General features: G+C 44.0%; 1 protein-coding gene across 1 annotated transcript in view; it reads right to left on the bottom strand.

Annotated features, from left to right (window-relative positions):
• Nucleotides 1–4708: 4708 nt before the first annotated feature.
• LOC311352799 (AP-1 complex subunit mu-1) overlaps nt 4709–17553 on the bottom strand; it is a 25818-nt gene continuing 12973 nt past the window's right edge. The window contains exons 11-12 of the mRNA XM_084472607.1: nt 16949–17024; nt 4709–6503 (exon numbers count right to left, since the gene is read on the bottom strand). Coding sequence (XP_084328733.1) covers nt 6481–6503; nt 16949–17024 — 99 coding nt within the window. The 3' untranslated portion in view covers nt 4709–6480. The remainder of the gene's footprint in view (nt 6504–16948; nt 17025–17553) is intronic.

Raw genomic sequence — 17553 nt, 5'->3', positions numbered from 1 at the left:
GGTGAGCTTATCGAAGATTACTGGCCAGGTAATGAACGCAGATTTAAACAGGTTCCGTTCAAACAGGGCCCTAGTCCAGCAGCTGAGCTGACAGGCCCTGGCCTAATGGGTTGATTGGTTGACTACAGAGCACGCAGGGAAATGATCAAATGCCAAGAGCACCTCCGTTGGGTTTGCCTGTGTCGCAACGCAGCGAGGGCCCAAGCGGTCTTATAGATGCTATTGACATTTTTCTCCTTTTTAAACACTAAGCAAATTAAGAAAAACATCTTTGACATATCCATTATAGTGCTTGGTTCATTGAAAACAAGCTGACATATGTCTTCCCCTGTGTGTCTTCATTAATGATGGATGACCATTGGGTCTGCTGTGCGTTTTTAATATTGTCCGATATTGAAATACATAAATCCCTTGCTTGATACTTTTCAAAACATAACACAATGGAATTATGATTTTTCAGCCTTCATGATCCTAAGGTGATGGGGGAGTATTATTTGTCCAGTGAGTCACTCAAACGCTCAGAGTTGTCTCATGATGCTTCAGCGCTAAGAAGAATGTTCAGGTCATCAACGTTGTCCAAGCATGGTGGGAACCGTACTTGAGAAACATTGATCTTTTCAACATTCTGGACACATACTTTCCCAAGTTGTCTTACGGACAAAATGTTTAAATTGCTATAAATGACCACACATTTGAATTGATTTTATATAATCAAACAGGACTAAAACAAGCAATAGATAAATAGTGTAAAGATTGTCCAAAAAGGTAAACCGAATACGTAAGGATTGAACTAAGATTGTGTCCCTGTGTTGGAACATAATGTACAGGAGAGAAGGTGATGCGTTCAAATCGAAGCTGAGGTTTGCATCCCCGAAAAACTAGAATTATGTTTAATAATGGTTTTACAGAGCATTGGTATGGGAATGGTTAAATGTCATCCCTGTCCCGTTATTGAAACATAATGCACACCCCTGGAATGGATCAAGTATTCAACAATCCTGTGGTGTGAATATGAATATCCAGTAAAAGGTTTCAACATGCGTGTTACAGGGCTGCAGAACCAGCTGTAGCCCATGTAGGCTTTACCAAGAAACCATTACTGTGGGGTACCTTAGAAAGGAGAAATAAGCAGGGACAGATGCCTCTTCAAATATACAAGACAGACGCAAACAATCAAGGGTGCGTTATCTTGGAAGGAAGAAAAGGAAAGAAATTCAACCTGATGCAAAGCGGAAAGTTTTGCTAATATCCAATAACCTCCAGATGTGCCACAGACAGACCCCTGTTAAACACTTAGAGCTGCCGGGATGAACGGCACTCCTGTCACTAGGGATCTGCCCAAATATACAGAAAATGTGAAGTGGTAAACGTGTGTTTCTTCATGGTTCATGGCTTCGTGACAGCATGACATTGTCAATCAATGTCAACTCAGTACATATAGGTTTATAACAAGTTTAAAAACAAGCAGAAAATGTTACTCTGTGTTATGTCTTAACAAGCCTTCTTCTCGTTGAGCAAGCTCCAATATGCTCAACTCTCCTTGGTTATGTCAAAATTGGTCATAGCCTGGCACTGTGCTGTATTGAATGCAGTTCAATTTGTTAATGCTTAGCAATGCTAAGCAGTGGTATAATCTGGTGTGTGTATTTGTGTCTGTGTGCATGTGTGTGCGTGTTTATGCGTGTTTATGCGTGTGTGTGAGTTTGTGCCAGGTGTGTGTGTTATAAACTTGTCTTGGTGGATGTCAGGCAGGATTTCCTGATTGATTCTGATCTGTAATGTTTAGCCAATGTGAATTACACAATAAGTGAGAACCTGACAACAATCAGTATTGTCGCTATAGTGAGGGAAACCAAAACTGTTTGTTTGCAGCTCAACAGAAGGGCTGTTTTGCTAGGACCTGGCGTCAAGCAACAGCCGAATGACACGATCAGAAAGCAACTCAGAATGAAAAGGCTTACTCCACCGTCTCTCTGTCTCTCTGCCCTTCCTTGAGTGCAGAAGGCCCTGATCAGGGAAGAAGATAAGGAGGTCTTAAAAGCGATTGTGCAACAACAATTACAAAAGCTGCCGATTAAAGATTAAACAGGGACCGCATTACTTGGAAGTACACTTGGTTATGTACCTTTTGGAAACACTGTGGTTACATCCAACCAAATAATAGACGTCCAGGTAGTACCTCAGTCCGTTTTTTTTCCAGGGGTTTCATCTAAAAACACAAGGATCTAGGAAGGGTTGCAAAATACAACCCTAACCCTGTTACTGAATAATGAAACAACGATATAATTCTACAGAAATGTTTTGCAAACAAGAGAGGTTGCTGTGCAGCCAAACACCAGACATAACACCAAGTGACCTCTGGACTGAATGTTCAACATAAGTCATCACGTAATTAATTGATGGGATGATATCAGATCTTATTTCTTGAATTATTATGGTAGCAAAACAAAAGGCCTACCTGCCCGTACCTCTGGTACCAAGGGATGGGCCGCTGCGCATGGCCAAACACCAGACATAACACCAAGTGACCTCTGGACTGAGTGTTCAACATGAGTCATCACGTAATTCATTGATGGGATGATATCAGATCTTATTTCTTGAATTACTATGGTAGCAAAACAAAAGGCCTACCTGCCCGTACCTCTGGTAAAGGGATGGGCCGCTGCTCATGGCCTGGTAAATAATGACGCATTGGTTCTGGAAGGAGACGGCTGATGGCTCAGATAGGGCAAGGAAACATATCTGATGCACTTTAAATAGGAACTGCACAGCTGCAGGTCACCGATACGAAGGCTATCACAGGTTACTTCTGAAAACAATAAGATAAGGGTTAAAAACTAAAGATACGTTTTAAGGGGTTATATAATGGACCCTTGAATGCTTCCCGGACGGAATAAGCATAAGCAGAAGTTAAAGACGTTCTGTGCGATGTATAGTTGATGAAATGTAACGTTAATCCAAGAAGCTTCTTTTGAATTGAAGCAAGCATTCAAAATGAAACTGAATTGTTTTGTTTGGTATAAAAACAACAGAACGTTGTTCTCTGTTGCTCTAGCATTGCCTTTTTCCTGCAGAAAACTGAAAAAAAAAAAATTACTGAGAAACACAGCATGTTTATCTGGGCCAGTGGAGAGAAGCCGGCCAGTGAGAAACAGCTCCAAACAAACAACAGTTTAAATGATCATCCTTTATTCTTGTTATTATTTTCTTTTGTTTCCTTGTCCTCTTTACTTCTCCTTTGTTCCAGTCATTCTTTGACATCTTTATGGATTCTCTTGCTTGTTTTCTTTAGGGTTAGTTAGGGTCAACGTTCCGTATCCCAAGTAATTTAAAAAGAAACGTGGATGGAAACCTGGCTGCCGAATCCATCATACAGCTGGGGAGCTTGTTAAATAGCCTATTCTACACAAACTCCCACGCACAGCCCGGCCATATAACTTGTTATTACGCCATTCAGGAAGACTTGGATTAGAACAACATGTTGGGGTTGCGAAACGGGTATAGTGTTTAATGCTTCAGTGGGGTTACAGTTTTCCGCCTCGCTGTGGGGTTTAGCAGCACGTGCAACAAACATCCATTCTCTGGGGTGTCCGGCGATCCCCGCAGGTGCAACTCTTCCTACTTTCCAGCTGATTGCGTTCATAAATTGTGTTGACGCAGAAACAACGATGGAGTTTATTATTGCTAAAGCGTTCAGCCTGAGAGGCCCGTTATATGAGGTTGTGCAGAATACGGGTTTTAAATCTACACACACACACACACACACACAAACATGCACGCACACACACAAACACGCCCACACACACACATATAACTATGAGTTACAAAAATGTACTATGCACATACACTAGACATTAGCCTGGATACCATCCTGATCACGTGACCTCACATTGTGTTTCGCTACACGGATCAGACTGGACCTCTGGTCGCCCACATTGATTTCAGTGGGCGGGAGTACTTGTCTTGACAGACAAACTCCTTCAGCCAATCAGCGTAACAAAACATGTGACGCCATCGCACGGGGTAAAGGCGAACGGCGGAAAGCAGAGAAACTGCGCTAGTGTAGTCTTTTGTTTAATAGTTGTGATTGAGTCTATTTCTGCAATAACTGCACTTATGTATGTGTTTACCCTAGTAATGTTTATGTTACGACTCGTTGTTTCGTGGCGGGCTGTAACCTACGTCACCAACTACGACGCAGTCCCCGATTGGCCTGATGACGTCATCGACTAGGACCCAGTCCCCTGATTGGCCGATTACATTGTCATTTCAGGAAATCGATGTGGGGAGCTAGAGGTCCAGACTGATCTGTGAAGCAAAACAGTGCGGTCACGTGATCAGGATGGATGGTCTCCATTGTGTAAGGTCATTGCACATATCTGTATACACACACACACACACACACAGACCAATGCTTGCAACCACACACTTATGGCTGTGTCCAAAGGCTTCCACTTGACCAAATTGTCTATTGCAGACTTTTAAGGAAGGTCTAATGTCTAAACAAACATAACTTTTGTTATGTTTTGTATTAGCCGGAAACCTTTGTATTAGCCGGATACATTAGTTACATTATGATATTCTTTATATATTCTGCAAGATTTTGGATTTTGACCATCATCTAAAATCACTCAATGTGTTCAATCAATTCATACTGGAGCCATTCCATGAAACTGATTTATTGCTGGTAACATTTTGATAACACATAGTACACTATCAGGGTGTTTTGATGACATAATACATCTTGGACAATGATAAACAGATGCTATGTTCCTTAGGGTGCTGTGCAGAATGAGTTACTGGTTTAAATTAACATTATGTGTTATTGTATTGTGTATTTTAATGTCTTAATAATGCACATTGCTCAATTTAGATGCTTACAAATCACATACAAATCACACAGTCTTCACACACTCATTTATGCTTCCCTACCAGACATTTATATTTTGGCAAGGAGGAATTGAATTACCTTGATTTTCAATCCACTGTGGCTACAGTAATTTATAATGTCATATTTTAAACCTATTGTCTAATCACACACATCAACATGAAACAGTTAAGTAATGAAGTCCTCTGTACCAGGTGAGAGCACAGACAAAACCAGTCCATTAACAGAGTTTGCCTCTCTTCTGCCGATACCTTGAAGTCATATTGTACCAAGAAAAAAAGACAACCGGTGAAGTATACATTTGGTTTTCTGAAGAGCTCAGACCATCTTAAGTCTTTGTATTGTATTATAATGATTATGGCAAACAATTATTCATATATATATACAACAATTATGATGCAACAACAGGTTGTTGCCTGTTTTTCCTGGAACCAGCGATCAAGCTAACTTCACAATATAATACAATATGATACAATACAATATATTCTAAAAAAAATCGTATCGCTGATTTGTCAAATATGAAATGGACGTAAAGTTTTTTACTTTTTGTATTTAACAGCCAGACATGAGAATAAAATGAATGCACCTGGCTAAATCATAATAATCATTGTGTTTTAAGTTGGTTGCCACACAAATTTTCAGCAGTACATTTGAATGACAAAGCAAACATTCTCAAATGGATTTAATCGCGGGACCAGGTTAGTGATTCCGTTTTTGGATAGGGATGCACAATAAATATTAGCCGATAATGGCAAACGTATATTATTATGCATTATTCCGATTATTTAATTACAGCCGATAAAAGATTACAGTATTGCTTAACAATAGGTCTTCACAAGTGCTGCACGTGGCTGTTGTCAAGACGTCAAACGGCTGCACCTGGGCAGTGCCACACGTTGTGGGCGGAGGGGGTTAGGGAGCAGAACAGCCAAGTCATTGGCTGTCACCGTCACAGAGGACGACAGCGCGTCCGCTGTTTGCAATACATGTTCGGCTAAGGTTTCAACAGAGGGAAGGAGTCTACTCATTTTTACTTGGGACAGAAGAAATACCAAAACGTTTAATCGAATACATGTTAAAAAAAAAAGTACTTGTGTACTTGTTTCGAAGCTAGTTTCAACAAATGTGCCCATTGTATGTTCTCAAACCTGCTGTATGCAGAACTCTTGAATTTGAACAATTACAACAAGAGATGGACACAGATTTTTCCCACCAAATGTTTTCTCAAATTTAGATTGATATGATCAATCAAACCCTGTGGATGGCACTTAGACGTTAAAAAATAGAAAAATTAAAACATCATTATGACAATAAATAATGAAGAATCTGAACAAAGAAACTATTCAGAACACACAAGACTACACAGTATATTTTCAGGAGCGGAGGCGCGTTCGAACCGATCTGTTAATTTAACCAGGGATAAACCGACACAGCCCAACCTGTGTGTGTCCCTCGACGTTCAGGCCGTGGAAAGAGTTTGTTCCTGTGTGTACCGGGTACCAGGCGTATCCATCCCTTCCTCCACAGCTTATCCATCTGTCCACCCGGGCTGAGGATGGAGGATGATGCATCGTAAGACCATGCAGGGAGGGCTACTGGGTCCTCAACTGGTAGTCTGCAAGACAACAGGAAAAACAACAACAGAATTCAGATGAATCAAACTTTGTGTGCGTTTCAACCATTGTAATGGTCAGTCAGGCATGTCGAGTCTCCTCGGGAGTCATGATGGGTAATGGCGTGCCATGAAGGTCTGTGTCTCATGCATGTTAGTATTTCACCAGCAGACTGGAGACCTGTGTCACAACTTAGCTGAAACAACTGCCTCCTGTGGCTTGAAACAAAGCAAGGAGAGTCTTTAGCATAATATGAATGCAAAACCATACCAAAATAGTTTTTGATGGTGTATGATGTCTGACTGCCTATAATGAGACTTTGAGAGAGTATATGAATCTTTTCCCATGCACTGGTGTGTTTGTTTGTACATTGTGATGATTGCAGTGTGTTACGTTCCAAGGTATTTGTGGGGTTCTGGATTTTCCCTTTCTGCTTTCTTTCTCGCCTTCTCCCTGTATTATGTTTTTAGGAATACATAATGGCTGCTCAGGACTCCACTGCACTGATTGGTGGAGGCATGGCAACGAGGGCCAAGCCATCAGTTAAAGGCTCGTCAGTGCCACCTGTTCGGGGCCGAATGCCAGCCAGCTGGATGCTTGTGTGTCTTGTGTCTTGTGCGTTCCCTTGTCTTATCGACACTTAGGCTTGTGTCCTGTATTGGTGTTTAACCAGTGTCTTACTCACCGTTCTACTGCCTGTTGGTTTTGTGCTGTTTGTTGCCTCTGTGGCCATTGGTCGGCCATTTTTGATTGACTTTGATTTTTGCTTAGGTGCTGGTAGGGGTGAGCGGCCTTTTTATTTGCTGTCCCCTTTTTCTCCTGTTTTTTGTTTAAGTGAGGAAGCTAGGCTTACCCTTTGTCTTTTTGCTTTTAATTAGAAAGACCGTTTTTGTTTAAGGTGAGACTTATGTTTGTTGTTTTGGCCCGTGCTCACCCTGATGACTATAAATAAATCCCTTTGTTAACCTTTGAACCTGAGCCTCCTATGTTTGAGTGGGCTTTATGTTAGGCCCTCTATCACCCTAGACTGGAGGGTCGTAACAGTGTGATAATGTTTTTTGTTGTTTATATGAGAGACAGTAGAGCTGGTCGACCATGGCAGAAACATCAATCACAATTATTTGGTTCAAGATTGAGATCACGATGGTAAGGAATATTAATCACTGATATTATGTGAATATAAGGATTTTTATGTATTTCTTGGCACAGATTGCTTCAATGTCTCTGAAACAAGTAAATGCTTTATTTTTTTGGATTAAGTTAACATGAGCTCAATGGCGAGCTCTGTGTGTTGTTAGGTTGGCACTTTGGTGAGAGTGAAAACGAGGCTTGAAAAAAAACGATCATCAGTTTGCGTCTATTTTCTGTTTCCATGATCGTGGGAAGCCCAGATTGTTATCACGATCAACATGTGATCAATCGATAAGCTCTAGAAATTAGTTGGTTTGGTTTGATACACAGCATCACTTACATTGGCAACCCAGTATAAATACTTCAATCTACCAATTGCAAACTCAAGACTGCAAATGCGGGGTGTCTTACTTGTATATACCAATGAGTTGATTTCCGTTTCCATTTATTTGAACAGTGTTGATAGTTACACAGCATTAAGGAGTCTCAGTGGTTGTTTGTTCATCTCATAGTGATAACACTTCAATCCAATGTTCCAACAGTATTAACAAGATGACCGTTCAAAAGCCTGAACTCCCTAATTCTGCCAAAGTCACTCCCTATTATTTCCAAAGAAACCCTCATTTATCTTTTTAGTTTGCTGGAACCACACATTTAGTTGGAGAATGAACTTCCATCAAAAACTGTACACAATAACAGGTAAAGAGAAACCAAATATCCTCCATTTTTGTGCTTGTCAATCGATCTGATAACGTTGTTTTTCTCTCATGTGTTATGGTCACTAGCGGAGTCGACGTGGAAGCCACTCTGGCCAGAGAAGGGACCAGGCTTTGTGGTGACTTTGTGGCATGGATTCTAAGTTGTAGGTTGAGGATGCATTGTAAAAACAGACATGACCACAGGTGTGACATCAGTGCCCACGGTCTGCAGTCATCTGGCCTGTAGGGTGGCGCTGCGGGTACAGGAAAACGGCAGTTGATCCAGTTGACCCGGGCTGATCATAGAGGTTATATGAAGTCTCTACACTCACACTGCATCTTGTGATGGACCGGCCCGGGGCTGGCCTCGTGGCTGGCCTAGCTAGTGTGCCTAATGACGTTTACCATCAACACCTCCATTCATTTACAGCGTTCCCCTTCACACCTCCCCTGGGGAGGGACGCCGTCCAAGCGGTGAGGCTGTAGCAACAACAACCGTAAAAACTAATGGGAACGTGGGGAGGGATGATGGGACCCGCGAAAGACAAACAGAGAAAATGAGCGTCCTAGAGGGGCGATGCTGAGCATATCTGGGTTCAGGGTTCAGTCGTTTGTCTCACAGCCCCTGTTGGTGTGTGTGCTGGCGTGGCGCTCAGGTCTGGGCTGGTCCTACTCTGAGCACCCACATGGGTGAATAAGCGCACCAAGACACACAGAGGAGGAACACAGTGCGGGTAAACAAACGCGGCCGACACACAGAGGAGATACAACACAGAAGCATTGCGGACACTTGTACACACACAAACATTTATATGCATACAAAGAGACACACCACAAACATGTATACACACATGTACGCATGTACGCGTGCACGCACGCATGCACGCACACACACACTCAAAGATGTATATGCATACACAAATATACACGACAATCACACACACACACACAGACACACACAGACATTTGTAGGCATAAACACATACACACCACACAAACTTTGACACACAGTCACGGACACACACACACACACACACACACACACATACATGTGCATACACACAGATTAAACACCACAAACACACACACACATATGCATATAAACATATACACGCAACAAATACGCACACACACACACACACACACACACACACACATACATACATACATGTATAGACAGATACACACCAAAAACACACACACACACACACACACACACACACACACACACACACACACACACACACACACACACACACACACACACACACACAGCTGGGTTGAGTTTAGAGGCTGCCAAGTTCTGACTGCCTGCTTATCTTTTGAGGAATCTAAGAGTTTAGAGTAAGGGTTAGCTCTATATCCGCACCTCCTAATGCGCGCGCGCGCGCGCACACATACACACACACACACACACACACACACACACACACACACACACACACACACACACACACACACACACACACACACACACACACACACACACACACAGGTGTATGTAACAGTAAAAGCCATAACAACGCAGGGTAAAGTACGCCTGATCGGTGAGACCTGCTAATGGAAACTATTCCAAAGCCTTACTAGAACTGAGGCACACTGGCTATGGTTTCTGTAATGATAACAATAACACACATATACACACACACACACACACGTGTACACACGTGAGTGCGTGTGTGTGTGTGTGTGTGTGTGTGTGTGTGTGCGCATGCATGCGTATGTGCTTAAGGTTAGGCAGAGGAGTGGTGGTGAAACAGTGCACCCCATAAGCCCAGCGTGTCTGGATTTCATTTTCCTTAAATCAGATCTGCTTTAAGAGCAATTAGAGAAGGGCCTATGGCAGCCTGGTGTTTCTCCCTGTTGCTAGGGGTAACGACGGGAGGGGAGGGGGTCGGGTGGGGGTGTCTGCAAACAATAGCACAGCTGTACGGAGAAATGTGCTGGCATATTTGTAATTGAGCTAACATGCGATAGCGGGGTTTAGAGAAATTACCTGCCAAATACTGTTAGGCACAGGGCTCGGGCTGCATGCTGTTTCCTCCCATAAACTCACACACGGACGGGGACACACACACACACACACTCACACACACACACACACACACACACACACACACACACACACACACACACACACACACACACACACACACACACACACACACACACACACACAGATGAATGAAATGTGTGCAATAGATAGCTCCACAGGTACATAGACATTCATTCATACAGAGTGGTTGGCCTGATCAAGCCTGGATACAATTAAATGCCACATTTTTCACCTTTAGCAAAATACCATTTTGTGAACGTGTTTTGATGGCGTGTAAACTACAATCATATATTATCGAAAAATAAACCAGGACATTTCCCTAGAAACACCAGGCACAATATACCACTACTTCGTAATACATGACTACCTTGATTTATTTAATCAAGCCTGTGTATGACAGGATAACAATGAGTCAAGTCAATTATTGGATGAGTCACTGCATCTGCGTCTCTCCAGGTACTTCCAGTAGACGGCTACCACTGATTTGTCTCTTGGCCAGTGTCGTATATCTGACAAGGATGAAGGGAGCAAGGGAGGAGAAAAAAAAATCACCAGCAGCAGATGAAACAACCACGAGGCAGACTAACTACAAGGCATGCGCGCACACACACACACACACACACACACACACAATTACCAGACCTCCCATCTTTTTACGTAATTGCGGCACAACGTGCCGTGCACACTTTGCCGGGCGGCCAGACAATGAAGTGACTAAAACATTCTACCCCCAGCCCCCCCCCCCCACATCTTGGTCCTCCTCCTCCTCCTCTAACCACGGCTTATTTCTTCTTCTTCAAACTGCGTGTCTTCCGAAACCATCAAACACGCTGAATTTCCTACAGGCCCGGCCAACATGAAAGGCAGCGCAGGAAGGCAGCTGAGGTCTCCTCTGGATGTGGTAATAGATGGGTAGGGAGCCCATGGGTGCTGCTAATTGCTAGCTTGGTGTTTAAAAAGGGTTTTGATGGAGAGGGGGGGGGGGGGGTCTAGGGAGGGGACAGTGGGGGTCCTTCATCTTAAAAACCCTCACGGGAGGTCTTTCATTTGAGCGACTAAAGGAGACCCTCTACCCTGATTTCTAATGGCGGTCATGTGCATATATGTGTGTGTGTGTGTGTGTGTGTGTGTGTGTGTGTGTGTGTGTGTGTGTGTGTGTGTGTGTGTGTGTGTGTGTGTGTGTGTGTGTGTGTGTGTGTGTGTGTGTGTGTGTGTGTGTGCGTGCGTGCGTACGTATGAGTAAGTGTGAGCATGCATACACACACATAATTCCAGGATGCAGTATCCATTGAATGCTGACTCAGGTTTCTTAGCCTTATGAACTGTATGCACGCAAACACACACACACACACACACACACAGACCCAGGCACACACAGCCCACTGTCTGCCACGTGCCGCCAGCAGAACTAGATATGGTCTGCTAGAAGGGTTAACCACATCAAAAACATGGGACATGCAATTAGACGCAGTCAAAGACTGTGCTAGGAATAAGGAAAAGATGTAGCAGGTACACCACGTTTCCAATGGACTTCAAGCATATAAAAATGAGTCGTTGTACCAATGTGACACAGTGTACTGTTAACGGCATCTATATTGCTGCTTAATACACAGCCTTGAGCACACAGAACATTAATAGCACCAGGCTTTATGTTAACCCACATGAAATAGGTCTATAAAAAACGCCATTAAAAGAAATATAACATACACATGGTGGGCAAGAACTGGGCACATAGTCACATCCCAACTGGAATTGGCCGGTGTGTCTAAGAGAAACCTTTCACGTCGAATTGTGTGTGTCACTTAGTACGCCCGTCGAGGCGTCCTATCTTCGGCAGAACACGACACGCGACGCTGGAGACGCTGCTCTCCGATGACCTCCTGCCAACTCCGATCCCAGCTAAAAGGTCTGGACGGCTTGTTGTGTGCGCTCGCCAAATGGAACCGCAAGCTGCACGGATGCGGGCTCAAACGTGCGTATCTCCGTTCCCAACCCGACGCCAAGCAGATGGCACCGGAGAGATCCTAACTCTGAGCAGACACACAGGGACCTTAAAGTGTCCTCTCTGAAAGCCATGTGCACAAACTGCAGGTTCCCACTTTAGATATTGGCATTCACGCCAGAAACATCTGATGTGAATCAGTGAATCAGAGAAGAAAGAACGAAAAAAGAATTCCCCCTGAAACAGAAAGCACCAGATTTACCAGCCGTTTTAGTTTCCGTACTTTATGGCTTTTCAGGGGTAGATTGCCTTCGTAAAATATTTAACGGGCCTCTTCTTGACCGTCCAAATGATACACGTTGAGCCCGGCGGTAATTGCAAAATTCCCCCTTGTTAAACACTACCACATCATCATCATCATCATTATTATTTATTATTAGTGTGATGATGGTGAATATTGCTCTTGTACGTCAACGGTGCGGACGGTGCCCTGTAGTCCACCGGAGGGGCTGTAAGGATCCCTGGTGGGAGGAAAGGAAGGAGGGAAAACAAAGAGAGACGAGGAGAACCAGAGAAAACACCAGAGACGCAAATAGGCCTTTAACACTGTGTCAGGCCTGAACTAGAAGTGAATGAATGTAAATAAACACAAAGCTTCAGTTTGGAGCTGTGAGAGGCGAACACCCGCTGATAAAATGTGAAACGTTGGTTGATGAAGGCAAACAAGCTGTCCGTTTCCACAGCTTACTCTGCCCTTTCATTTCATACTTTTGTCCGTGTCTCTTCCATCTTCCTTGCCAAACTACTGCTGAGTCAAATTAGTAAATCAGGGAAGGGAAAGGCAAAATATCGAAAAATGTAAATGTAAACAAGCAATTTCACAAAAAAAAGCCTTTCATCTTAATTTAACGCCTGGGGTGAAAAAAGTTACCATAGCCAAAGAAAACCCAGGGCTCATTAGGTCTAGAACATTCCATGCCCAGCATACAGAGATGTATATTGTTCTAGTTGGTGGAAAAGACTTTGAAATGCAAAATCCAATTGAAAAAGGTCTGCAAAATACCTAGAGATGTTGAAAAGGTTGAGAAGAAGAAGGAAGGTTGCGCCTGCTAAGCACTTTTTACTATATTCAATACTTTTGTTTCCACTCAAAGTCGTATTTATTTGTAACAGCAACTCTATTTGGTGTACATATCTTCCTAATTATAAAAAAGAGAAATGTCCGGTGACCTTCGGGAGGTGACTGGTTTTGTATTTATAAACTGGGAGTTGGCCAATGTTTCTCTGGACACAAACTCGCAGTCAAATACTTTCAACAAGAGAGCCGTCCAAGTCCCACTTTGGCAGCTCTCTCCGTAAAGAATCAGGACTTAGAGTGTCTTAGCGGGATGAACTCCTTCGCGGTGCGTGCGTTGGAGCCTCAGCTGCGACGGGTCCGGGGAGCTGCCCCTGCTGTTTTGAGAAAGAACGCTGTCCTCCTCCAGGCATCGAACCTGTGGCCTCGCTGGATATCAGCCACATAAGTCATCTAGCAGACCCGTTGGATTATTAAAATAGATGTTATCAGAGCCAAGACACAAGGATTGTGAAGAGGGAGTGAGACAGAGAGAGAGAGAGAGAGAGAGAGAGAGAGAGAGAGAGAGAGAGAGAGAGAGAGAGAGAGAGAGAGAGAGAGAGAGAGAAAGAGAGAGAGAGAGTCAGAGAGAGAGAGTCAGAGAGAAGAGAGAGAGAGAGAGAGAGAGAGAGAGAGAGAGAGAGACAGAAAGAGAGAGACAAAGAGAGAGAGAGGGAGAGACAAAGAGAGAGAGAGAGAGACAGAGAAACAGAGACAAAGAGAGATAGAAAGAGAGACAGAGACAAATAGAGAGATAAAGAGAGAGAGGGAGGAAGAGAGAGACAGAGAGAGAGAGAGAGAGAGAGAGAGAGAACAGCAGAAAAAGCCAGAGTCAGAGACGTTTAAAATAATAAAAATTGAGCTATGTATCCCGTCTGTCTCGTGGGCCCTGGTCAGCCACAGCAGAAATCCCCCGTTTTCCCGCTCGTGCGAGCATTCCTAAATCATTCCTTGGGCCGCGTGTGCTGCTGTCGGGGGCCCCTGAAGACGAGACACTAACGTAAACATTCAGACGCTGAGGGCCACACACACACTCACACACACACACACACACACACACGCGCGCGCGCGCACGCTCCGTGCTGGCCGCTTCCCTGTGGCCCCCGCTTTCGTCACTGACTGACCTGTGAGTGAGAGGCGGGTCATAATTGCTGGCAGCAAAGAGCGTCAGTGTGTGTGCGTGTGTGTGTGTGTGTGTGTGTGTGTGTGTGTGTGTGTGTGTGTGTGTGTGTGTGTGTGTGTGTGTGTGTGTGTGTTTGACTTAACATCATGCCTCTTACTCACTCACTTTCCCTCTGTCAGCGTCTCGGAGGATTTCCCCTGCCTGGCCAGCTTTTCATACACTTCTGACTACATGTATATGACAGACTTATAGGTTAAAGGCCGGGTCTCTTTGTCGCACATTTTTCTGAAGTGAAAGAGGGCTTTCTGAGAAGCACAATATTCAATTAAAACTCATTAAAACCAGCCTTTCAGTTATAGCAGAAACCCCACTAGATACATTGACACCCTGCGTTTAAGTCCCGCGTTGTCTTTCTCGCACAACCACTGCTGAAAGATACTTTCTAATAGGAGACTTCTCCCCAGCAGAGTATTTGATTTAAAGGAGCAGGATCATCATCTAGTCCCCCTGGGAGCAATAACTGAGCACCTACAGAGAGACCATGGGTGAACATGACTCTTATACAGTGACTTTCACACCGTGGGAACAACAAAGGTTTGTGGGTCTGATGTTAACAAAGGCGAGGGTAGTGACTGTCGTAGAGAGTTGGCAAGGCTGACCCTAGATGACACATGACACTGGTGTATGGGATAGGAAAAACCAAAAAAAAAGTATTTCCTGAGGAAAGGTGCTGTGTTTCTATTATAAAACATGGCTGATACAAAGCTGATGCTTCTCAATGCGGAAGAAATTTTCATTTGTATTCTGTTTAGTTTCCGTGCCCATTTGTGGAGGGGTTGGGAAGAAATGTTGGACAGGTGGACAACCTCACACAGCCACTCCTCAAAGGCGTCCATCTCGAATAAGCAACAACAGCAGGAGAGAAGGAAGTAGAAACAGCATGCGTAACGTCATCTGAAATCCTCCACACACGTGCACTTACACACGCACACACACAGCAATTCAATCCCTGATATAAAATCTTGAACATGGCTTAATGAGACCTCTTTGTTCATAGTTGGAAACATGTATTTTTGAGTCACTGTTGTTTGGTCCAAAGCTAATTACACGGAACAGTTCGACAGGAAGGCCTCACTTGGTCCAACAAGTGGACTTCATTAAAACAAGAGAGGGAGAGAGGGCAAGCGATCTGAGAAGAGAATACAGCCGAAACCGGGAACTGGCTCACAACGTTTCCCTACACTTTGATTTTCTCTACTTTGAGTCACAGATGGTTTGACGATTTAGAGCCATTCAAGTAGTTTCGATTACACTAAGGACCGAGTCCAAATAGTTTTACTCTTGGTTTTTATCGCTGGACTACGAATTCACTGGGAGAGTATAAATATTCCACTATTTAACATCCAATCTATTTCAACTGCATCCACGACCTCGACACAGCTTGACGTCAGGACCGAATATCAACATGCGCGACCTTTGACCCCCCACCTGCTGTCTGACCTCCGGCGAGCAGACACAATAGGCCGGGGAGGCAGAACCGCCCTTGTTGCTTTCCCGTGTCAGAGAGAAACAGCCGGGAGCTACATTGAGTGCGAGTGTGTTCCTTGTCCACAGAAAAACATCTTCCTCTTCTGCCGGACACAGAGAGCCACTGACCAGGCAGAAACACAAAGAACACCGCTTGACAGAGATCAAGGATGACTTAGTGTGAGTGTGTGTGTGTGTCTATGTACATGCGTATGTGTGTGTGTGTGCGCGCGTGTGTGTGTTTGATGTGTATGCGTGACAGCCGACCAGTAGCAGAACCAAGAACAATGCACTTGCCTGCGTGCTTCCTTCCTGCCAATCAGAGGTACAGAAAGATTGTGTGCTTGGAGAATCGGGAGGGGTTGGAAAGGAGGGGGTAGGGGGGGGGCTGCTAATGATAAAACTGCTCATAAGAGACCGATGACCCGGGCAAACGAAGGAGTCTTTGATGATTTTTTATACCAAAGAATGAAGCAATGATGGACAGGAGTTGACCACATACTACTCCCTCACATTACCGTACTGTGTGAATGTGTGTCTGTGTGTGTGTGCTTGTGTGTGTGTGTGTGTGTGTGTGTGTGTGTGTGTGTGTGTGTGTGTGTACGCTCCTGTGTGCGTGCATTTCACAAAGTCAACAATACATTGCAAACTTGCATTGTGTGATTTGCATTTGTGGGATAATTTGTGTTTTGATTAGTTTATGTATTTAAGGAAAAAAGTGCATGTATGTGTGTGAACGTGTGTGTGCATGCACACGTGTGCGTGTGTGTGTGTGTGTGTGTGTGTGTGTGTGTGTGTGTGTGTGTGTGTGTGTGTGTGTGTGTGTGTGTGTGTGTGTGCATGTGTGTGCCCATACCTCCATTCTGGGTGATGTACCGCACCCAGGGCAGGGCCTGGTAGCCGCTCTTCTCAATGATCTTGAGGTAGCGAACCTGTGAAGAGAGAGCACAGCAGCCCAGCATTAACATGTGTGTCAAACACATTTCCCTATATTTCTACAGGGAGGTCTACTCCGCTACGTTTCCTAAAACTGGCATGATCCCAACTTTGCAGACACTGACCTGTTATGTCATTATTAGGCTAGACGAATCGTGCATCACTGATTAATGAAAAGATCAGATGTTTTTACAGCAAGGTTCTTACTTCTTCTGAATGATAAATACGAGGAGGTGGATTTATTTTGTGAGTTTATGGGAGAGCAATGTGTCGAAAGAGAGAGGGAACGACATGGATCATTGTTAAGCCTATTATATTCTATAACCCCTCTGTATTATTGTATTATATGATTAAGATTATTATTAGTCATCTAGGTAGAAAAGAAACAAGGCATAAACAGATGTGAAAAGGCAGAAAGTGGGACTTGAGACTTTGCAAAAAGAGATCTTTTTCGCAGATTAAGAACCTTTTTGTGACGGGGACATCGTCCAGTTACACCAAAGACAATAAGAGACGACATTGATA

This window comes from Micromesistius poutassou (genome assembly GCF_964030765.1).
Source record: "Micromesistius poutassou genome assembly, chromosome: 9".
Classification (NCBI taxonomy): Eukaryota; Metazoa; Chordata; class Actinopteri; order Gadiformes; family Gadidae; genus Micromesistius; species Micromesistius poutassou.
This window is presented reverse-complemented; position numbering and strand designations above follow the sequence as displayed.